Source organism: Amblyomma maculatum, chromosome 10 (genome assembly GCF_055883805.1).
Source record: "Amblyomma maculatum isolate TAMU_Amacu chromosome 10, ASM5588380v1, whole genome shotgun sequence".
NCBI lineage: Eukaryota > Metazoa > Arthropoda > Arachnida > Ixodida > Ixodidae > Amblyomma > Amblyomma maculatum.
The window spans coordinates 20,569,071-20,594,268 of NC_139353.1; the positions used below are offsets into that span (position 1 = coordinate 20,569,071).

Below are 25,198 nucleotides of genomic sequence, written 5' to 3' on the forward strand. Positions count from 1 at the left end.
CGCCGTAAGGGAAGGGATGAAGGTGGGAGTGAAAGTGGATAGAGAGAAAGGGGGGTCGTAGTGGAGGGCTACGGAGTAATTTCGACCACCTGGGGATCTTTAACGTGCGCTGACATCGCACAGCACACGGACTGAGAAAGAGGGCGGGGGATAATCTCGCCCACAGAAGGCGCGGCCGCCATGAGACCCCGAGAAAAAAAAAGTTAACAAATGCACGCAAACTGCCACAAATATTTCCTACAGATGACCCTTGTTGCCGCAAACAGTATACCGGTCGATATACACACACTGAGACGATAAACAAAATGCGCGCCGGTATGATATAGTACAAGGAAAAACACGCCACACGCAGCATAACTACGCATTAGGTTACGCCCTAAGGGTCCTTATAGCGTTGTGAGGAACAGGGGGGACAAATAACTCAACGTGACTACAGTGCCACGAGTCAGACCTTCCCCGGCTAAGGTACGCCATAAAGCATAGACTATACGGGATCATACGAAATTGTGCAACGCGGCGTGATGCAGTGCAAATCTAATCAAAAAAGGCACGAGAAATGAAATATATTAAGCGATCATCTGAACGAACAAACGTAGTGATTCCCGCTTGTTAACTCGGAACTTAAACATGACGATTGTGTCTTATTTCGGATTCAGGAGGACAGACGCACGACTGAAGTAGTCGCAACATCCAACCTTCACTTTTCATCTTCTTGTCACCGTCCTAACCTGCTACGAAAAACCCGCCCGTAGTGCAGCATACTGTTCAAGCGAAAAATTGAAGTGAAGTGTTTGTGCACGTCGGCACACACGCGAAATCGGGCTAAGAGGACGGCGGCGCGCTGAACTTTCCCTAACACACATCTGAATATAGGCTGTAGCCTGTTTGTATGAAAAACCGTTTTCAATCGCAGTTTTGCACCCATTTTCTGATGCTTGCCTTCACACGGGCGTATCTCGCGAAGCTTGTCGGGGCTACTACTCGGCACCTCCCAAAAGCCGCAGTGCCGCGATGACGTGAAAAGCGACAAACTGGAATTCGTGTCATCCCTCGGTCGTCCTATTTCACCTGCGCGCTCATCCCTATAGCTCGCCCGTGCTGCCTCAGGCGCGGGTCGGTTTTGCACCGACTTCCGCAAGACGCGTTTTCAACTTGTTGTGCAAGTGCCCCGATTCGCTCTCTATGCATAGAAACGGGACGAATGGCCCGCGGCCAAGACCGGCGAGGCCTCGTCGCGCGGTGGTTGACGCCCCCTTCACGCGTTGGGCGTCGCGGACTCAGAGCCAGAGCGGTGGCGCGCTGCGGGCGCGACTTCGTTTGCATGTCGTTCGGCCCTTGGTATCCTGTCGAGCTCACCCTTAGGATGGCAAGGCTTTCAGCATCATCAACAGTCGATACCTGCTTTTGCATGACAGCAAGGCCCGTCTAGAATGATACAAAAAAAAAAAAAACCGTAGAGTGTCGGGCCATTCGGATGCTATTAAACGGTTTGGTTTGGTTTGGTTTTGTGGGGTTTAACGTCCCGAAGCGACTCAGGCTATGAGAGACGCCGTAGTGGAGGACTCCGGAAATGTCGACCACCTGGGGTTCTTTAACGTGCACTTACATCGCACAGCACACGGGCGCCTTGCTTTTCGCCTCCATCGAAAAGCGGCCGCCGGGGCCGGGATTCGATCCCGCATCCTTGGGAACAGTAGTCGAGCGCCGTAACTACTGCGCCACCCCGGCGGGGTGCTAATAAACGACACCACCATGAAGATGCCGGAGTCAATGGGAATGAGTAAGCTGCGAAGGAAGTCAGATTCGAGGGAGCATATAAGTAAAGTATGCGTTACAGAATCGGCGAATGAAGTATGTCCCATATAGTTTTAGATAGTAGCCAAGCTACGTATGACAAAAAAAAAAAAAAAAAAAAGAAAATCACTGTCATGTGCTGAACTTCCATTTATTGTTTTTTTTTTTTATTTTTATTTTGTTGAATATTTAGCCCCGCCGGGGTGGTGCAGTAGCAAGACGCCCGACTACTGTGCCGGAGTACCCGGGTTCGAACCCGACCTTGGCGGCTGCGTTTCGATGGAGGCGAAACGAAGAGGCGTCCGTGTGCTGTGCGATGTCAGCGGACGTTAAATATCCCCAGGTGGTCAAAATTACTCCGCAGCCCTCCACTGCGACTTCTCTTTCTCTCTATCCACTTTCATTCCCTTCCCTTACGGCGCGCACAGAAACAAGTGTGACAGATACTACGCCTTTCCCTTTCTGTGAACCAATCATCATCATCATTTCCAAGCTATTGGAAACGTGCTAAAAGTTACATCGATGCCAAAAAGGGAGGAGCGGCTTGTTGTTTCCTGCCTATGTCATTGCACTGTACGTGCGTAGAGACACTACAGCACATCACACGCGCGCCGCCTAGCTACAAGTTTGCTGAAGGAACCGGTACAATTGACGGCTGACAAGATTCCCGAAGGAAACATTCCACAGTGACATATCTGCTGGCCACTGTCCTTGATCTTGCATCAGCGGTAGATGTATTTGTGGACACCGAGAAGACCGACCATGTGTGTCGCCGAAAACTACTTTGGAAACTTAAAGGTATTGGAATAATTCGCCGTTTCCATGGTTAATGGCATACTTATCGTTCAGGCTGAAAACAGTGGAAATCATGGGATAAAATACTGGCTCCGCCTCTGCAAAATGCATAGTTCTGCAGGGTATACCGCCCTGGGGTCATTACTGATCTGGTTTTACATTATAAAAGCCATCGTAATTGTGATATAATGGTTAAAATACGGCCATTCGCCGCTGAATGCATATTTTATCGTAGGGTTTTCAGCCATAATTATTAGAGGCTATAAAATTCCTCCCTGTATAAAATTCTGGAACGGTGTTCAACTTGACAAATGTATAACAACACACGAAAAAAAGTGCAACCATGGAAGTGAGGCCGGAGGTGAAATCATTCAAGTTATGCTACATATCTATAACAGTCCTACAGTTCCGTATAGCTTCAGTACTGGGTGATTACTCATCGGCATCCACACAAGCGCAGTCATACGGCTACAAAGGAAAGCTATATCGCTTTCCACAAACAACGCAGCAAATAAAAAAAAAATCGTTCTAATCCCTGTACCGCAAAGCCATGTGCGAAGCCCGTAGCAAACCTGTATTGCTTTCTTTTGTAAACAAGTGAAAAACCTATGAGAAAGCTATAAGATATCAACAAACTCATACATGGTTTCTCATATCTAACTTGTACAAATCTCACATCACGTCATACAATCTCACTCAACCTATGAGAAATATACGGGATTGGATTAGTATGAGTTTGGTAAGAAAATCCGTATGAGGCCATTGTGACTCAGTTTTTTTTTTTTTTTTTTTTTTTCCCACGAGGGGCGGTTGGGGTGCCGACCGAAAAGCGAGACGACGCATTTTCTCGCAAACATATTTTTTTATCACCTAGACGAATCTTATCACCCCGATCTAAATTCTCACAAACATCTTTTTTTTTTTTATCACCTAGTCGAATTTTATCACCCCAACCTAAAAGCCAGGCTATTAATTACTGGTCTGTCCTAGAGCGCCATTAATGGCTTCTGGTTTGGCTGCTCTGACGCTATAGAAAAACGCGCGTCCAACGTGGCCGGCAGGACCGCGTAGTTACCGCGAGGGGGCGGACAAATAGCGGACGACACGCACACGCGTCCGACCCACGCAAATGCAAGGCACTGCATGCAGCAACTATCGACCGAGGTTGAAGTCGCCCCGCCGCCGGGGTATCGAGACGGCGTTGCGGCCGGGACTCGCGCGCAGACACGACTTGAGCTTGATTGCCAAATCTGCACGACTAGCCTAAGTGAGTTAGCGAAACATTTCATTATAGGATCCACGCCTTCGTTGTGAAACCCGATTCGGGGGTCAATAAATTTCGGGGAAATGGCGGCCATGCGCAACCTTTCGCGGTGATAGCGTTATGAAGAACTTTCTTCAGTTTATATGGCCTCTTTTACAAGCAGCGTTCGGTGCCACAATCCGTCTAGCAAAAAAAAAAAGAAGAAAGAAAGAAAGAAAAGAGAGAGAGAAAGAGGGGGGGGGGGGGGCAAATTTGCGTTAATAATGCTTACGGCGGACGCTTGTTCACAGATGGAACAGGAACATCCTTACTGGAACTCGAAACCTTGTCAAGACGTCGACTTGCCCAGACTCGTGACACGAAAGAGCACAGTCTGGTCTTGTGCCGCTTGAAACCGGATTTGAAGGCGGGTAGCCCGGTCTTAATGCGTAAGGAAGTTAGAAATAGCGAAGCTGCTCTTTTTATACCCCCCCCCCCCTCTCCCGCCAACCTATAACGGTAGTTATTAACATCGGTTAATGATATTCTACACGGGATCAAGAATAAGAAATGGGCAGAGGCGGAACACGGAATTTGGAGATGAGATAATTTGCTTTGGTTTATGGCGGATTTAACGTCCCAAAGCGACTCAGGCAGGGAGGCCGCAGTGGAGGGCTCCGAAAATTTCATCCACCTGGGGTTCTTCAACGTGCACTGACATCGCACCACACACCGGCGCCTTGTTTTTCGCCTCCATCGAAACACGGCCACCGCGGCCGCGACTCGATCTCGCATCCTATAGGTACAGCAGTAGAGCACCCTAATCACTGCGCCACCGCGGCGGGGTTACAGTAACGAAATGAATTCCAAGAAAAGCCGAGCGTAGCAGCGGGCGGCAGAAAGTCAGGTGGGCGGATGAGATAAGGTGGTTTATGGGAATACACTATATAGGTGACCGCGGCTAATTGAAAACAGGGTAATAGGGGCAATTCGGGGAGAGCCATTTTGTCTCGCAGTGGCCGTGGTTGGCCTCATGAATTATTCATTTGTCACAACGAAGAGCTGGAAGCCCTGAGGATAAGGAAAATTGTAATATATTTTTTACGCGCACTGGTTTTTCGAAAGGCGGGTGCAATTAGCGAAGCATATACAAAGGCGCAAGCCACGTCAATAAAGGCCCTTTCTCTTTTTTTTTTTTTTTTTTTTTTTTATACTCGTATTTGCCATGTGAGAAAACGATGAATGAGAGAAACCTCTAGCTCTGGAGGAGCTCATTAAAAATGAGTTTGAGACTTCGGCGCTTTCAGCTAACGTTTTTTTGTCGATGATTGCGAGCTCATAATTAAGTGGCAAGTTTGGCAAGTTGCGAACAATAACCGTCGCCCGCTATTTTTAAAAAGTTACATAGTTAAACATCCAATGACGGAAAACACCGCTATGACCATCTCTATACCTTTACAGCTTACTTTAGCCCCGTTCTGCGAATCAATAAATTCAATGTCCAAAGAAAAAGAAAAAGGAACGTCGAACAATAGACAGGAACGAGATATATCGATCTGGGTTCTAAACTCAAGGCCCCGATATGTAATAAATTGCGTCAACTTGAAAAAAAAAAAAAAAAAAAAAAAACACTGACACAGAAGAAGCAAGAAAACGACGGTGTCAGTTCGGAATGCAGGTCGACGCGCCGAACACGACGGCCGAACAGTCGTGATGGATCGTCGCGTTGCCATAGCAACCAGAGGAGTTAGCGCGATTTTCAATGCGCATTTTTATACTTTTCTATCATTTTCCTTTCTTATTCAAGTAAACCTGATTTCTCTGCATATTTCGAGCCTTAAATTCCTTTCTTAAGATCTATATATCAGAGCGTTTCGAGAGTCGTTTTAAGTACCTAGGATCTACGGCTCGCGAATGATTAAGTACCTCTTTTTTATTCTTTTTACCCGACCGAAGGAAAAGCCTTTCATCCAGCTGTGATAACGCTTTAGGTTTCTTTGCGTGCGTGCGTGCGTGCGTGCGTGCGTGCGTGCGTGCGTGCGTGCGTTATTCAGGCTATATGAGAGAAGCCGTAGTAGAGGGCTCTGGAAATTTCGACCACTTGGGGTTCTTCTCTTGCGACTCCCGTCCGATCCGGTTGTCTATTCAAATTCTGCGAAACAAAACTTGGAAAACTTGACTCCTACTATGCCATTTCGTTTATCACCTCGTCGAGGAGAAAAGGCCAACTATCCGATAAGACGATAAGCGAAGGTATACAGTAAGCGGGGGCAATCTCGGAACCCGTAAAAGGAAGAACACAGGCAAAAAACACCCAGTCGAAAAATGCAATAAAAAAGGTTCTGACGTTACAGCCCTATTTCCTGCAGTATTTTTGGCCAGGACCTTGCGGTAACGCTAGAAAATTTGTCATTTTCGTAACGCCAAGTTGCAGAAAAAATAGAGCAGGAAATACTTAAAGTACTACAGAAAAGTACTACAACCGAAAAATTTACGTTATGAAAGCTAGACAAAACATTTCCTTTTATGGGCAAAACTCTGAAGGGTTTTGAACATACTGTGCTTATTTTACAAACGTTGGAGTAGAAGTAAAAAACAAGTATAGTACCCAGTCTGTACAGTCTTACGACACAACCAGCTGTACTTTTTTTGCACGTTAACAAGCCAATCAAATCGCAACAGGTATATGATGACCTGTGCAAAAAATAAAAAAAAAATGTTGTTTTGACAAAGTAATGTAAACAGCTGAGCCCCCCCGCTTTTGCCTAATCTTACAATAAAATTTAAGCCAACGTGGGGGTACGCATGCATAGAACAAGTAACCGCGCGGGTTACGACTCGAGCATGCCCACTATAGAAAAAATTCCGATTCCTAAGCCAGCCGATAAACGCTGTATTTAGTTAAGTTATATGACGTCATACAACGACGCCGCCTCAGCACAGACCCGCCAATGTCTCACATACGTTGCAGAAAAAACAACAAAAAGGTTCAAGCCAGTGATCCTAATCAACGTTTCTTTTATTTGTTTTTCGTTCAACCTGACAGCCTCGACATTCACTTGCACAAAAGCTGAATCGAAGCGAAATGCAGCAGTGCATGGACCCACTATTGCACATCCCGTCGCAGCCGACAAAAGCCGTAGAGCTATATCGCGCCACAAAAGAGATTCTTCGCTACACAACACTGTTGGTCATTGCACCCGCCAGCGCTTCGGTGGTGGAGTTGGAGCTTGACACGGACGCTTGGTGTTCGCATCAGCTCCTCCAATTTTCGACCGTGAGTGCGGAATTCTTGACTGTTCATGTTTCGAATAGCCGCAATCGACGCATGAAGGTGTTAAGCACCTGTCCACCCTCTCTTCGGGTCCGTCTTCCCGAATTTGCGGATAAACTTTGAGATTGCTCTGGGAGCCGGCCACCGCCACATTAGGCCTAGGCCTAACCCTTCACTCCCCCGACTTCACGGCCCACCAACAGCGGCATGGTACGCACTGAAGATGGGACTACTGATACTGCATCAAGATGGGACCGAGCCATGGAGGCTCGACGTATGGCTCACCCCGATGTCCTCTCTGCCCAGCAAGCCCCCACGAGCTCGACTCATCAGCCCCCGGCCGGCACAGCCACACCAACGCAGCCTACGCAAGGCAAGTCTTCCACCGTTCTAAAGCGTCCGCCACCGTTGCCCAAGCTCCCGACACGAGACCTTAAAATCGTGTTCCGTCCCGGTGGAGGCCTCGACCTAAGTAAACACAACGAGGGCTATATGCTGTCTCTAGTCACCAGCGCTCTGCAGCTACCAATAGACGCAGTGCGAACACAAGACGCCATCCGAATCAACCCCAGGCACAATTCATTCACGATCAGCACGCCAGCCGAAGACCGTGCCCGCAGATATGTACAACTAGAATCCATAAAGATAATCGACCAAGTCTACCCAATGAAAACGTATATCGCTCCTCCGGACAACGCCATTCGAGGCATCATTTATAATGCTATCTACGACCAGACATCTGAAGAAATTTTTACAGAGCTAAAAACGTTCAACCAAAGCCCCTCCTATCTCATCACCGATGCACGCCGACTCGGCCAAACCAAATCAATTCTGGTCACCTTCATAAATACCAAATCAGTACCTAAACAGCTGCGCTTCTATGGAGCGGTCTACCACTGCCATCCATTCATCGCCAAAGCAGAAGCCTGCTTCAACTGCCGTCGTCCGGGACATCGCAGCGACGTGTGCACGGCACCCAAAAAGGACTTATGCCAACGATGTGGGGAGACCCATGTACCGACCGACCCTCCAACGTGTCCACCCCAGTGCATTCTATGCGGCGGCCCCCATTTTACGGGCTCCCGCGATTGCTCGGAGCGATTCAACAGACCGGGCAACAAGAGACTGACACGCTCGACAGCTGGTGCAGACGCCGAGCAAACAACCCGGCAATCCCGAAGCAAGCACCGGACGAGTTCCACTAACCGCGTCCGCTCCAGGTCCGCCGCGTCCGCCGCTTCGACCAACGCCAGGAACCGCTCGCCATCTTTCCCGCCCCTGACCGACCAGCCTCCGCCGGAAAATAAGGTGAGCTGGGGCCCACGATCTTCCTCCCTTGTCCGAGAAAATAAGCAACTTAAAGAAAAGCTAGAAACTCAGGGCAAGCAAATTCAACAACAGAATGATCAAATAAAAAAACTCAATGATCATATTGCAAAGCTCACTCAGCAAATGCAAACGCTAATTCACAGGCTCTCCCCCGCAGATGGAATGGAAAGTTCTTCCACTCCCCTCCCAGGTCATTCCACCCCACTTCCGCCTCCTCCTCCCACATGCAACAACACAGAATCTACAACTAAAACTCATACACCCGCCAAACGGAAGGCACCTCACCAAGACATTCCTACAGTGGTCGACTCCCAAAAGCCTGATCTGGTCGCCTCCATAGCTTTACTCGAAGAGAAGCTTGCGGAAAAATTTGAATCTATGACCACCAGCACGAACGCATGGGCAGCTGGAGTAGACGCGCGGATAGCGATGCTCGAGCAGCAGATGCAGCAGCAACAGATCCAGATTCAAACTGCTCTAGAAAAGCTACTCTCTACCACAGTATCTCAAATGATCCCACCCGAATCTCAGCCCCAAAATGGCAGGACGTCGACAGGACATTAAGGTGTGGCAGTGGAACTGCAGAGGCTTTCGTTCCAAGCGTAGTAATCTGCAGCTCTACATTCAGTCCCTTCCGGCCGATGAAACACCAGCGGTAATCGCACTGCAGGAAACAAACTCCCCTGTAAAACTGCTCAATTACACTCCTCATACACCAACAAACTGTCCTCAGTACAGAGTGGCGACGCTGGTTCACCGCAACTACACAGCAACTGATCACAACATGGACGTTGCAGATATCGACTTCCATTTGATAGAGCTGCTTCCCAAAGAGCGGAAAGGAACGAGTCTATTCATTCTGAATATCTACAGCCCCCCGAAAGGGAAAACTGCTCCTCTAATGGCGGCCATGAAAAAAGCCCTTCAGATCAGCGCTAACCAACCATTGATAGTGGCAGGAGACTTTAATGCCCGCCATATCACATGGGGATACAAAACGACTTGCAGTAAAGGCGCCCGACTCTGGACACTTCTCCAAAATGAGGGCATAACCCTTGTCAATGATACACAACAGCACACGCGCATCGGCAACAGTGTACAGAACAACACCAACCCCGATCTTACACTCACGAAAAACATAACACAATGCTACTGGACAAACACGCAAACCTCTCTTGGTAGCGATCACTATATAATTGAGACCTCTTTCTCACTATCCTCCCTAACCCCCCGTGTAAAGAGGAAACTCAAAATCACCAACTGGGATCGCTTTCGCGATCTTCGTACCGCGGCCCCGAAGCAGACAGACCACCTTACAAATTGGCTGGCTAACCTCAACAAGGACGTGAACATGGCCACATCGGAAATGCCGTGCACACAAACCTCGGAGGTGATTGACAGCCGATTACTACACATGTGGGAAGCTCACTCGAGCTTACAGAAGCGATGGCTTAAAAACAAACACAATCGCGCCCTGAAGCTACGCATCTCCGCTCTCACAAGGGAAATGGAGACGCACGCGGCACAGCTCAGTCACCAGCAATGGGGTCAAGTATGCGACCGCCTTGCTGGAAACCTAGGACTTAAGGACACGTGGCGGTTGCTACGATGCCTTCTTGAACCCGATCACACCAAGAATGTACAGCAGAAAAATGTGACGCGTCTTATCCATGGCATAGACATGGACAACGATAACATTATTCAATCCTTAAAAGATACATACCTCACAACCACACCGAAGACACCCTTACCACAGTACCTTGGAACCCAAAACCATGAGCTAGACGAAGACATCACAAAGTATGAAGTCAGAGCAGCCATGCTCCAACTCCGCACTACGTCTGCTCCAGGAGCCGATCAGGTCACGAACAAAACACTTAGAAACCTCGATGAAAACTCCATCCAGGCAATAACGGAACTCTTTAACAAACACTGGCAAGAGGGAACGCTTCCCTCAGAGTGGACGCACGCTCAGGTTACCTTTATACCTAAACCCGGCAAACCGCTCACTCTTTCAAACCTTAGGCCCATTTCGCTAACTTCATGTCTTGGTAAACTTTTTGAACACGTCGTCTTGAATCGGCTACATACACACATGCAAACCCGCGACCTTTTTCCTCACACAATGCTGGGTTTCCGCAGCCACCTATGCACCCAAGATGTTATGCTACAGATATCAGAAGAAATTCTCCATCCCCGACACTGCAAACGCACAAGAGCATTGCTGGCTCTAGACTTGCAAAAGGCATTTGACAATGTCTATCACTCCTCTATATTGGATGCACTATCCACTCTGAATGTGGGAAACCGAACACATGCTTACATTTCAGCCTTTCTCCGGGATCGCACAGCAGAAATTCGGTTCGGTCCCCTAAAATCCCCCACTTTTACCCTCGGTAATAGAGGCACCCCGCAGGGATCAGTCCTTTCCCCTTTTTTATTTAACATCACACTCATCCCCATGGCTAAAAAGCTGTCACAGATCCCAAACCTCTCCCATTCTCTGTATGCAGATGATATCACCCTGTGGACCACCACTGGGAATGTAGGTAGCATGGAAGAAACTCTTCAGGAGGGGGCAGACATGGTGTCAAGATGCGCAGCTTCAATAGGCCTTGCATGTTCCTCCACCAAATCCGAGCTCCTGATACTCCACCCAAGCCCGCGGAAACACCACCAACCCCCTATGCTCATCACCGTAGATGGTCAGCCAGTACCACAAGTTCACAAACTTCGAATACTAGGTATGTTCATACAAGACAACAGCCTTAACACGGATACACTCTCCAGACTGACTAACACAACACATCAGATCACCCGCCTAATCAAACGTATAGCCAACAAGCACTGTGGAATGCGCGAGCATGACCTCAGACGCTTAGTACAGGCATTTATTATAAGCCGCATTCTTTACTCGATTCCGTATTTATATCTAACAAAAACAGAGACAGACAAGGTGGATGCTCTCATCAGACACGCTTATAAGGCAGCTCTCGGCTTACCTAAGCGCACCCCAACCTATCGACTCTTAGGCATGGGAGTTCATAACACCCTCAGCGAACTGGTGGAAGCCCACCGCATCGCCCAACTAGGACGGCTCTCCACTACCCCAACTGGTCGCCACATTCTTTCCTTTCTCCAACTTAGACCATTAGGTCCCCCTCCAGTAGAAACTTATGAAGTTCCAAAGACAGTCCGCGATCACCTCACTGTCCACCCACTTCCGAAAAACATGCATCCCCTTCATAACCAGGCCAGACGAAAAGCGAGAGCACGTGCCCTACACAGAGCACATGCGAACGAACCCGACACGGTCTACGTGGACGCCGCAGAATATCCACAACGCTCAGCTTATGCGATATGCGCGGTATCCAACCGCTTCGAACACATCACATCAGCCTCGATCATTACCCGAACGTCCGTAGAAGCGGAAGAATCCGCTATAGCCATCGCGATAGTCTCTTCCACTGCCACCCTTATCCTCAGCGATTCTAAAACTGCCATACAAAATTTCGCCCGAGGCCAGCTACATGCTGCCTCTCACAAAATCTTAACTACCAACGTTCAAACCCCCCGACCCATAGACCTTGTCTGGGTACCAGCCCATTCGGGCAACCCCGGTAACGAAGCGGCCAATGCTGCTGCTCGAGCATACGTCGACCGAGCAACAGATACCGAGGACCTAGGCAGTGCCAGAGATCGGCTGATCACCTACAACGACATTACACTACACTACCGGTCTGAAAGACTTCACTACCCTCCCCCACACCCCTCCTTAACTAAACCACAACAAATAACATGGAGACACCTTCAAGCCCGTACCTTTCCCTCCCCAGCACTGCTGGCACTCTTCTCCCCCTCTACTCATCAGTCCGAATGTTCCCTCTGCGAGGCCCCGAGAGCTACATTCGAACATATTATGTTCAGATGCCCGGAGTTTCAACCACCGGCCGAATTGCGCCTTACGGACAACGAGGCTTGGGAGATCGCGGTCTCCAGCTCAGAACCGGCTCCACAAAGGAGACTGGTCGACTGGGCTGAAGCGGTCGCCGTCAGGCACTGCCTGCTGGCCACCACCCGTGATCAGGAGCCGGCCCAGCCCTTGTAACGAGTATTTCGCGGCTCCACTAAATAAAGTTTTTCACCACCACCACCACAACACTGTTTGCCTTAACGATCGGCACCCTCCGAGGACAGTTTATCCGCCGAGACTCGGCAGATCTATAACGGCTCGCTGCCCCGACCCGTTAGCGACGCAGCGTTTGAAACGCCCATATATAGTGTTTAAAAAAAAAAAAAAAAAGAGAGAGAGAGAGAGAGAGAGAGAGAAAACTAACCTAGCAAGGACGCCAACGGTGCACGACAATGCAAAGGCAGGCATAAAAGCACCTTAGGGCTTCGCTTATTTAATTCACGATCGCATGCATTGCTTTCTTTCTACAATTTTTCTTGTCTTTCCTTACTATTAAAAGACTCGGGTAAAAGTAACCTTCCCCCCCCCCCCCCTCTTTGTTCTACGTTACCTCATCCTCTCATTTCACGCATATCATCACCATCGTCCATGTTAAGACATCTGCAAATACTGTTTTTTTTTTCTGTTTTTTTTTTTTTTTCCTGTATTCGCACACACGCTACACGCTTGCTTTGTAGTGAATTTATACCGCTCGCTTTATGCAGGCCAGATTCGCCAGAATTCTTACGAAACTTGGACCAATTCTTTCTTCACCTTCCGCCGGCTCAGGCTGCTCCGACATGTACCCTCTGAAGCGAAGTTTGTCGTAAGACATCCGAGTAGGCTTCATGCCTGTTCACGCCGCTGGCGAATTTTTTTTTTTTCTTTTCGTCTGGCAGGCAGTAAAGATGTTAACGGGCTGGTGAAGATTAAAAATACTAGCTTTCTGTTCAAGCGCCATTTCCTTTCGAAGCAAAGACTCACAGCTTTTTGCGACCGCATTCAAAGCGTGCGCAAAAAAAAAAAAAGACAGAGCGCCGTAAAACGCCTTTCGTCTGCTCCCAGGTCCTTGCAGACGGTAGAGCAACGCCGCTGCAACGTCGTTTGCAGTGGCTTTCGCTCAAATCGTGAAGGGGTAGACGCAGCAATGTATACATGTTATTTTTATTTTCTTACATGTAATGACAAAGCAGCGAAACCAAACCTCGACGGCCTACCTTCTCATTTTCTTCTCCAAGAGAATCAGAAAAAAAATTCAGAAAGTTGTTTGGAGCCGACCCGGCGGCTACGACACCATTATGACGACGTGTCGAAAGGTCAGCGCAGAAGCGAGGTACGTTAGCAAACTATAGGCGAACTTTTCATCTTTTTTTTTTTTCCTCTCAGGCGTGAGCTTTTCATATAAGACACTGCTGTGCTGCAGATGCACAATAAAGCCAGCCTGAATAGTCTCTTTTTTTTCTAAATGCCTCCGGGAATCGCTTATAGAAAAGCCAGCAAGTGCACACCATATATTATATACCTATGCAAAAAAGAGGGGCGCGGTAAAAAGCGCCATCACTTTGTCTTCAATAAACGACGCCTCTCTCGCGCATGCTATAGGCAGTACTGTCCCAAAGCAGATGAGACTACTGCGAGTATGCTACCGTAACAGCGAGGTCCAATGACATTCCTTTATTATTTTTTTTTTCAAGAGTGTCGAAACAACCGCTAAAGTTTTATTCAGAGAAACCAATGTAATGGAGGGCCCCATGACAGAATCTTCCGATGGTCGTGTGCATGTAAACGATTACAACCTCTTCACAAATGTCACCCCCTGAAAGACAGCACGCGGGACACCTCAGGCCGCGTAGAGCACTGTTCCATAACATGAGGCAGAATTTTCGGCGCCAATAGGGGCGTACCAAAAGACCATAGACACAGGGCGAGCGAGCATCTGCGCGAAAGCCAGCACTAATGGCTTCCCCCCCTCCCCCCCCCCCCCCTCAATTTGCTAATCTCCCATCATTTTAACTTTCTGCAATTACGTACTCGCTCCTGTCTGGGTACCGGAAGATCTCCTACATCTCCTACAGGCTACATCCGTGCTTGCTCCATAGCCGTTTCATCCTCAACCCCCAGAAGCGCTCCTTTCAACGTACAGCCTATCCCGTGAGTTCTTTTTTCTAAAATATATATAAAGCAGCCATTTCACCATCTAACTCCTACGGAGTTCTAATACTCCGGCACAGTAGTCGGGCGTCTTACCACTGCACCACCCCGGCGGGGCTAATTAATGTTTGCACCCTTTCAATTGCCCAGAAAAATTTTTTCGACTCGCCTGTTTCATGGCTCTTGGCATTATTCGAAATAGCTGTGCCTGCACCACCCTAAAAAATAACACCACTCCAAAAGCGCTACAAGGTGGCAGAGGCACCGGCACACAGTACACACTAACACACTGCAGATGCATGGCCTAATTTGCATCAACCGTTTTTCGCGCTGAATGTTCGTTCAGGACGACAATTTTAAATGCCAATCACCTAGAATCTCCCATAACATAGCTTTGCCATGAAGAAGGACTAAACGGTGAATGACCTGTAATAGTTTGCTCGACTTGGAGGATGGAATTAAGCGCATTTAACGCCCCAAAGACAGCAGATGTAATATGAAGAGATGCCGCAATGGAGGGCTCGACTGCGACATCGCGCACGCACAGGGGCCGTTGTGCCCGTTTCAATCAATGCCTGACGTTCCTTCCCGACTTGGTCTACACTTTACCACTTTTCTCCAGTTGCAAGCCAACTAGATACCAGTTGCTGAATTTCCGACTCAGCTTCTTTTCGCAAATTAAATCACGTCATCAAATTACTTGATCGAGGAAAGCTCTTCCCGTCTGTGCCTTTCGATTTTTTTTTTTGTTTTTTTTTAACCAAGTCAACTTTCACTTAGGTAGACATTGGTTAATTTACTTATTTCACTCTTCTGCCTTTTGGTCAACACTGAGCTTGATTCTCACTATATTAGCACGGCTGCCTTACTTTTTTTTTTTTTTGCATCTGTCCCTTTAACACGGTGTCTTAGCATGGACTGGAAAAGATTTCTAATTCTTTCATAAACGCCCGAACTAGTAAATGTCTTAGGCATGGGCAGGGCGCCTTTTTTGTTATGTACCGTCTTTGCCAAAAGTAATCAGGCTGCAGGATCTGCTTTTCAGCCATGTGATAGCGGATCCATGCTTCTTCTGAAGCTCTAAATCTCTGAAATGTAAAGACGGGCACCTGTCCTCACCTCTTAACTAGTAGTGATAAAGTGGGAATCCTTATTAGCTTTATAATACAAGTGAGAAGCAAAACATGTAGCCTGGTTACTGTTGGCAAAAACGGTACAATTCACGTTTCAGCTTGAGCTTGATGGCCGTCGGCGATTCATGCGAGCGGCCGGCGGTCTTTTAAAAAGTTTGCATACGTAAAATTCCCGTTCGGATGATTGACCTACAAACGCATATTTTACGAGGATTCTTGGAATGTCAAACAAAAACGCGCATGCTATCCACTTACGAGGCGGATTCTTGGAAAGTCAAACAAAGTAATTAACTGCGAAATATACACGAGGACGTGGAAAATAACGCTTGTTCTGAAGTAACCGATTCACGCGCTAAAGACACAACCGTTTAGTACGCAGCAATTTCGCAGTTTCTAATGTTCATATTTTCCTTTTTGTATCAAGCAGATTTAGCATATTGTTCATATCATAACGCTTTTTCGCCCCGCCGAGGTGGTGCAGTGGTTACGGCGCTCGAGCAGTGCCGAAGAACGCGGGATCGAATCCCGGCCTCGGCGGCCGCTTTTCGATGGAGGCGAAAAGCAAGGCGCCCGTGTGCTGTGCGGTGTCAGTGCACGTTAAAGAACCCCAGGTGGTCGAAATTTCCGGAGTCCTCCACTACGGCGTCTCTCATAGCCTGAGTTGCTTTGGGACGTTAAACCCCACAAACCAAACAAAACCTGATCGCCATTGCTGACGGAGCAAATATTCCTCGAAACAGCGAGCTCGTGCGGTAGCACGTCCTGCGGCGTACTTGTGGGAGCAAAGTTTCTCACCTGCTTTTTTTTTTTTTTCTTTTATGCGTTTCCAGCGCCAAGAACACATCCGAAAGATAAATATGCGCGCGTACCGTCTTATGAGTTCCGGTGTTCTGGTTATATACAATTTCAAACGTTACGACACTTACTACGAAACTTGGTACAAGTTACAAAAAAATATATATATGATTAGTGGAGCTAAGCTTACTGACATCAATAAGCGTGACTGAAATTTGCCGCGAAAAAAAAAAAAAAAAAAGTATAGCTGAGACAAATGAACCGACAAATTTCCCCACCCCTCGATTAACGTTCCTGACGTTCACGCCGAGGTCCGGCTGCTAAGGTTTCGAAGCGAACGGCGCTAATGCATAACATCGCCTTTCGGATCCTTACCTGCCAAATAATAATAATAATACAATAATAATAACTAGTTCACAGGAAGGGAAAGGCGCAGTATATCTGTCACACTTGTTTCTGTGGGCACCTGAACCGCGCCGTAAGGGAAGGGAGTGAGGTTGAAGTGAAAGTAGAAAGAGAGAGAGAGAGGAGCCGCAGTGGAGGGCTACGGAATAAAAATTAAAGGGCACTGCAGAATCTGCATTGGAGTAATGTAAAAGCACGGATGGTGCTGTTGGTTGCTTCTAGTTGCATAATTCACTTCTTGTTTGCCCATTTTAGTGTTTGGTACTTTCAAATTGCGCGCCAATCCCTTCCTATGCCCTTTTCCGGCTCTACTTCCGGTTGCATGATGTCACATCCTTGACGTCATGTCCACTACGGCACCCCTTTCTCTCTTTCCGCTTTCACTTGTACCTTCCTCCCTTCCCTTAAGCGTGGTTCAGGTGTCCACAGAACAAGCGTGGCAGATACTGTGCCTTTCCTTTCCTGTGAAGCAGTTATTTTAATTAATTACCATATTAACTTATTGGCCTAATTTTTTCAGCAACAACATTACGTCACCCTCAATTTACTCACAACTGCTGCGGACACGATTTTGCGGACACGGTCTGCGGACAGTGAACATAGCGAAGTAATGCTTTCGCATTAATAATTCCGACCACCTGGGGATCTTTAACGTGCGCTGACATCGCACAGTACACGGACGCCTCTTCGTTTCGCCTCCATCGAAACCCAGCCGCCGCGGTCGGGATCAAACCCAGGTACTCAGGCACAGCAGTCAGGCGTCTTACCACTGCACCACCCCAGATTCACTTTCGTTTCTCGAGCATTTCTACCTTACAAAAACATGCGTTTTCGGTTCGCTGTCCCTTAAGAAACTTCAAACACGCGTTAAGCATAGACGCCACGACAGCTGGAATGGAACCATAAATCGCCATCGCTAAAACAAAGCGAGGGCAGACAACGCAGTGCGCCGAGGTCGCGGGTTTGACTTGCACCGCACGCTTATTTTTAATAGCAAAAATGCACTTTTTACTTTTGCTGCTCTTTGCTTCTTTAGCCGCAGCTTGTTCCTTCACTTTTTCATCGGTCAACTCCACCAATCTCACTGAACGGTTTTATTTCTTTCATGAAGCTTAGAGAGACCAGAGCTCGAATGACACGCTTTGAAAACATAGAATAAGCTATAATGGATCACAGAACTATCGCTGCCCCAGTTATGAATACATCATGCAGACAGCACAGAACGGCGAACGATGGCCCGCTCGCCGATAAACAAATTTGAATTGATGGGAAAAGCGAAACTACAACTGTCGCGCGCCCAAACTGTCGGCACTGAACGACTCGAACGGAACAACTTAGGCGGCATCCGGGTAAATGCTCAGCGGGGGGTTGGAACGGCAGAAGGGAGAGGAGGCAGCTTGTCTTTGCATTTTGTTTTTCTGCTGCTCCAAGAATTAGGTGCGCCGTCGACCTTGGCTGCGCCGCGCTCTTTCTCACATAACGCACGTGCAAGAACGGTTCGAACAAAGGAACTCACATTCAACACTTCAAGCGAAACAAGGTCGTCGTCTAGTCGGCCGCCGAGCTAGCGTACACATACCGCTTCCTTACGAACATCCTCCCGTCGTAAAGAGGTGACGAATAGATGGAATGGAACCCGGCCGCCAAACGCCCAAGGTGTATTTCGCGCGCAAACCGGGCGGCGACTAGAGGCAGCCCTCTCAGCGGCGATGCGTTTACTGTACGCCCTTCAACGCAAGATTGAGCCACTAGGATTATTTAGCACAGACAATGCAACTGTACACGGAGGTTTCCAGATTACTATACTCCACACAACACATGTCAACGCAGAAGATCGTTAACCAAACCTAAACACGTTAGACAGGCACCCTAGTGATGACGTCATATAGTACAACCAGAAACCGAAACGCTGGGCAGCTCAATTTCGTTGCAAATTAAGATTTTGGAACGTTAATAAACATTGGAAGCGAAGGCGTGTTGCCGCCTAGGCAGCTAACGGATTACAGAACACAATTCGATTGTTCTTTCCTATCTGTCCAAAACGAAACGTCAACGAGCAGCAAAACACCCTGACGGCACGAAGAAGCTTTCAACCACGTCCTATTCGGTCATTTGTACCCTGCGAAAGACACCCCTAGAGACTCGGTTCAATGTGCGCATTTATTATTTTTTCTTCCAGCAAGGGCTGTCATGGAATATCCTTACAGCTCTATATGCGGCAGCGTAATGCGGCTTTGTGAAATGTCCATCTGGACCTCTGAAACACCTGCGTCGCTCGCCCGAGTCCGAACACACAAGCATACGGATGCACAAGCAAGAACGGCTCATGCGACCACGGTCGGAACTGACAACTAGTTTAGAGCTCCCCTCCTGCTGCCGGCAATCACCCGGGCTGGTCTGCCGGTGGTCAAGAAGACAATACCTTGACTTCGAAAACGCCATAAACTGGTCGCAGCTCGCAACGCAAGATATTGAAGCGGTGCATGAACCGGCGATGGTTAGTCTATGATGCAATCAAGGAAGTGATCGACAAAAGCTACCACCGTTTGAAGTGTGTAGTTTCCCATAACCGACCTACGCCTGCGAGAATTAAGGAATGCCTGCCCGTCCGTCTTTTTAGATAGAAGCAAAAAAAAAAAAAAAAAAGAAAAAAAAAGGAAGTATCGGTTGGCTTGAAAACGAAGCGGAACTACACACACCAAACGTTCATTCAATTTTGCATGCTGCATGCAACGATGGTTAAAGTTCCCGTTTACGCACACCGTACAGTCCTCACTCAAGTGAGCGCTGTTTGCCATACGAACGCGGGATCAGCGAACGATAATCAAAACGGTCCCGTTAATCAAGCAGCAGCGGGCACTGCGGCACGACAAAATACTAGCGCGCCTCTCAGAACGGCTCGCTCCTTAATAGTTTTCATTGATCCGGTTCGGAACACGATGCGATGGGCGACGAAAACGAAAGGAAGTGGCCCAGCTATTCTTCGACACATTCGGCGTTGTCAAGCCCATGCCAGTGGCGCTAAAAGAACACCGCCTGTCGCTGCGAGCAGCGGTGGTCAGATCGAGGGGGTGGAGGCAGCTTCGCAGGAGCGGTTATCATGCATTCACGTCCCACTGAGCCACAACCAAACCCGCTCTGGTTGCGGCTCTAATTAGGCTTAATAGGAGGTCCGCTCGCGATTCCGCGCCGTAGCGAAACGATTAGACGACAAGCAAAACGCGCCAGGTCGACTACGAGCGGCCGAGCGAGCCAGCGCAGCCGCGAAGTCGCCGATCGCGCTGCTGGCGTTAACGCGCTGACGCCAATGCGGCGCGCGGCGGCTCGCCGCTGTAGCAGTCAGCGCGGAAATCACTGGCGACGGTAGATATATACTTACCGCGAGTGCGATTCCCTTCGAAGGTGACACTCCCACCGTCCACAAGAAACACGCACACACACCCGCTGCTGTGTTTCCTCGAGCTCTCGGACCCGCAGGTGTAGTGGCGACGGCGTCGACGACGCTCAAACGTGCGGCGATACTCGACGATGACACAAACACAAGCACGATTCCCACTACGCCCTGAAGCACGCAGGCCCTCGCACGCAGCAGCAGCAGCTATCAAAAATCTCGCCTCCTCTCCGCAAAACACCGGAAGCTAAAGAGCGGATGTGGCGTAGCCTTCTGCGGCTGTGACGTAATAAAGCCTCAAGACCAGGAATTGTTAAGGTTTGTTATTTTTTCAATTTATTTAGTTAAGCAACTTAATTTAAAACGCCGTTTGAAATACAATTGGGTATTTTAACTTAAAATAAAAGCATAGTTTTTATTAAAAGTAGGAAAGAGCTGGTTTGAGAGTTGTTGTCTATGGCGCGTGCGTCGTGTTTCTGCTCGGTTTTTGGGCGCTTTTTTCTTTTTGTGGCGTTCGCGCGTTTATGTCTTCCGATGTGTGCTATGTGCTGCGGATTTGAGTGTTTTCAATGAAAAGAAACTCAATTATCAGAAACCTTACAGACGCTCGCATCAGAGCGCTACGATGCTGCGGCCTTTTTGGGATTTGAGTCGGGTTGCTGGACTTCGGAGGCAGCGCTGACACCCGAAATTGGTCGATGTTTGGGCCTTGTGAAACGAAACGGAGGAACTGCTTCATATGCCGGCTTCTGAGGGGAGGAACACGTGGTTTCGACCGGCTGATCGTTCCTTTCTGCGAATGCACCGATGATCTACTCTTGTCGACTGATTGAAAAGAAAGAAGGAGAAATAACCTTGAGTCAGACCTGCTGCCTTGCGGGGCTTCGTGTTGCCTCGCAAACACCCGCGGTGAAAACGCTGGTCGGATTCCACAAAGGGCGACTGGTCATCGCGAGCAGGCGCCGTAGCTGATCGCGGCGAGCTTACAGGCTCCCGCACGTCGAGCGATGCTGCCTGGTGATGGACGCCGATAGTAGAAAATTTGCAGGATGCACGACATGCGGAATCGAAGCTTTTAAGAACAAGCAGGTGAGTTGCAGCCGCGAGCACGAACTAGTGGTGCGCGCCGTCGCCCGCGAAAATTCGCGCCTCGTCATCTGTCTTCGAACGCCTCTTATTTTTGGATCGCTGTCTTTAAATCGGCTCCCTCGAAGTTCGTAGTGACGTGCACGCGTTTCTCCCGTCCAGTTCACAGAGACGCCGAAGGTTAGCAGTTTAGTTCGGCGTTGTGTGCAAGGCGCGCAAGTCAACGCATGGACTGGCATGCGGATTTTGGATTATTTTTTTGCGCACTTCGTTTCTGCTCACGGGCGATTCTGCATACGATTTTGCATGTCTGGCCAGAGCGAGTTCTTGTCATCGCTGCACGTGCCGACAATGTGGTTGGAAAGACGTAGTTGCCGCCCTGCTGACTGAGGGACGTCGGTGATGCTTCGGAACGACATATCTGCATGAACCGTCGTCGTGAACGGAGATTCCGTCTGTTTTCGACAGCGGACCACCCGTTTTGTTCAGCCCGAGCCCCAAGACGGCAGAGGCCCCCAACCGTACAGCGGTTGCATTTGTTCTCCATGTGCAGCTCGTCTAGTAACAAGCTTAGGTAGCGTAGCAGTAGATGAATGTTGTGCCTGTTTCAATGTTGGTGATGTGCATGTGAAAGAAATACTGGTGTTGACAATTATCCTCTGCAAGTTGGAGTAGCTGTCACGTTTTTGCGTGCATACCTGTCCATCTAGCAGCGGCAGTGAAGAGTTATGTCGTTTCTCGCACAGCTATCGTATTGCACGAAAAGATTTTGCTTATAATGAATTTTCACCAAACAGCAGAATCGACAGGTAAATTTTAATTAAGCCACTTGATTTTTCTGTAGTTCTCAGGCAAAGAACAGCTTCTGTCAATTTGGTCATCGGCAGAAGTCGTGTGCGACATCAAAATGTTGGGAGATGTGCATTTCTGATATATTACTACACACATGTGCTTCAGTGACTGATTGGGTTCTGCCAGGTGCGAAGACGGCCGAGTACTGAGCAGCTGTTAGCAGCTTGAAAATCACAACGTTCACTTGTCTTTGGTGTCTACTATCACATGTTTATGCGAACAAATAATGAAAAGCCTTAATTCCTTTATGTGCTCATGGAACGAAATGCCATGCACGAGAGTTGTGCGTGAGATCTGTCCCATTTCACAAGATTCCTCAAAATGTGTTTTTGTCTTATGTTCCTGCCATCTGCAATCCCACACTTGAACGCGCGCCAAGGAACGCCACATGACAGGAGTGATAGTGCACCGTTCAAACTCACACTTGCTGGAGAAAGTTTGACAGATACTGCGCCTTTCCTTTCCTGTAAACCAGTCATAATTATGTGTAGCACTGCAACGAACGCCGATACAAGGCAAACCATGAAAGGCAAATGATAGGAGAGGAAGGGTAGGCTTTTTTAATTCTCCTCTTATAAGACATCTAAGTGACCCTCTAATTTGTTTCTGCAAGACATGGATCTCTTCGCCATGTAGTCCGTCACGCTGTCGTGGTGTGGAAACAGTAGCGTTTAAGCACAGTCTGCTTCATGGTAGGCGGTGTATGTCCGACACTGAAGCACGCTTTATTGCATTTGACTTTGTGCAGTCTGTTGTTCTCAAAATCACATCAAGTACAAGTTCGATTCGTCAGTGTTAGTCAAAGTACATTTCACAAATATATTGCACCTCTTTTGATGGTCAGAGATTAGAGCTGTGACTCTTTCACCTCCTCAAGTGTTATCATGGTCCGCTAATTATTATGATAGCTACCACCTTTTGTTGCTCATCACACATTCTGAAGGCTTTTGCCCTTGATAGTGCATGCTGCATGCCATGGCTACGGGGTTCTGACATCTACAGACTCTTCTATTTATAATATTTCAGACTGTGCACAGATTTTTTGCAGGATTTCAGTCTGGTAGAAAATCACGCCCCAGCTCACTTTTTCAGTGGCATTCATCATCGCCAGCCAAAATGCTGACTGTGTGTGTATTTATTAACCCCCTTGCACATACCACCAAGGACGGCTGTGTATAATTGTGGACTGATGTTCACGGTGATGTTTCAATTGGCACTGCTCAACCAAACGATGATGTGCTTCATCAATGTGTTTGGTCACATTTAGGAAATAAACGTGGAAAGGTGATATGCTCATTACGGTGTAAGTGTAAAGGAAGCCAGTAGTCACTGAAGCTTGAAGTAACTTGTGAGATGGCGCGAAATTATGGGTACAAAATGGCACAAAATTGTGGGAACAAAAGTATGTCACAAAAAAAGTTTTACTAGAGAGAGTTGTCTTTGGTACTTCACCACATTTCAATTTTTTTCTGCCAGAAAAACGCTTTCAAGAGCCTTCAATGGGTCACCGACAGATATCTTTTGTTATTATGTTCTCCAAGTTTCTCGTATCAATTCAGCAAGTTCATAACAGCACCACGTACACATTTGATTTGATCTGTCGAAATTTCTGGAGCCTTCCAGTATGGCATCTTTCATAGCCTGGATCTCTTTCGGACGTTACACCTCATAAAACAAACAAATAAACATACATAATGTTCTCTCTGAACACTGTGTGGACACCCACGCTTCAAAGATTGAGAAACGCAATATTAATTGAAGAAATTAGTGTTGCGTGCATATTTTAATATGTATGCTCCGTTCATTTTTGCATGTATGATTATACAGTGCAACATTTGGTCGCAAACCATGCGTCATGTATGCAAAGGAATTAAAACTTTTCACCAGCTAACTTTCCATAAACTTTCAATAGTAAGATGTGCTTGTATAAATTCGTCAAAAACTGTTGCCTCAGTGTTTCTCCTTTGCTGCCACCTTTTAATGTCTGGTCATTTTTCTTTCAGGAACAGTTTGAACACAGCTTCTCATTGAAACACCACACAAAAATTGATGAGCAAACAGCATCGTAAGTACCCGTGTTTTATTCTTCTGTGTGCACTGAACTCAGTCGTAAAAGTTCTGTTGCCTCAGAAACATCCCCTCTTGTTACTGAAAACGGAGAGGCGTCTGTGTGCTGTGTGATGTCGGCGCACTTTAAAGATCTTCAGGTGGTCGAAATTACTTGATAGCCCTCCACCACTTCGGCTCCTCTTTCTCTCTTTCCACTTTTGGTTCAGTTGTCCACAGAACAAGTGTGACGGATACTGCGCCTTTGCTTCTCTGTGAACCAATTATTACTAAACATGTAAAATGAATAAACTCTCTATTCTGTCACTACAGTTTCACCAAATTTTTAGGCACTAGGCACTTTCCTCGCCGTGATTTCTCGTGTAAATTTTTGGGGACATCTTGACCCTAATTAAATGATAACAGGTGGCCTGGAATTCATTCTAGCCAATCTAAATGATACGCGCATGAGTACAAGCAAAGCATCTTGTCAAGGTTTTATATTTCACACAGGGTTTAGGCGAAGATCACTTACAGCTAGCATTCTTAAAGGGCTCTGCAACATTTGTCCACTATTTCAATTTTCCCAGCCTTTCGCTTTCCCATTTCACTCGCCTACTGACGACACGTGCGAGACTAGTGGAAACAGCCTACATCAGTACGTCACTACAATGCCGCGGAACATCACTTCGCATGGTTTCCCAGTCGCTCACATTTTTGCAAGAGTTGACATCTCTTCCGTGGCTAAGGCCGTGTGGGCACATCCCAGAAATAGAGTGAGGAACAAAGAGACCGGCAGCAGGCAGGGGAAGGAGACATTCCTTTGTCACCGTACACCCCCAACTGTTGCGCTTTTCTCCTGAGCCCGCTCCTTGACCGCTCTTTAATTGCGAAGAGCGACTGGTGAGGTCATTCAGTTCTTTGCTCCTTAACTTTCGCTGCACAGCCACAG

At 47.8% G+C, this 25,198-nt stretch overlaps 1 protein-coding gene across 4 annotated transcripts in view; it reads left to right on the forward strand.

Moving 5' to 3' along the window:
* The first annotated feature begins 20,720 nt into the window (after nt 1-20,720).
* The window catches only part of LOC146175774 (uncharacterized), a 58,214-nt gene continuing 53,736 nt past the window's right edge, over nt 20,721-25,198 (forward strand). For all 4 annotated transcript variants that reach the window (XM_084582142.1, XM_084582145.1, XM_084582143.1 and 1 more), the window contains exons 1-2: nt 20,721-21,351; nt 24,204-24,265. In XM_084582142.1, the coding sequence (XP_084438268.1) occupies nt 21,283-21,351; nt 24,204-24,265 (131 nt within the window). In that variant the 5' untranslated portion in view covers nt 20,721-21,282. The remainder of the gene's footprint in view (nt 21,352-24,203; nt 24,266-25,198) is intronic.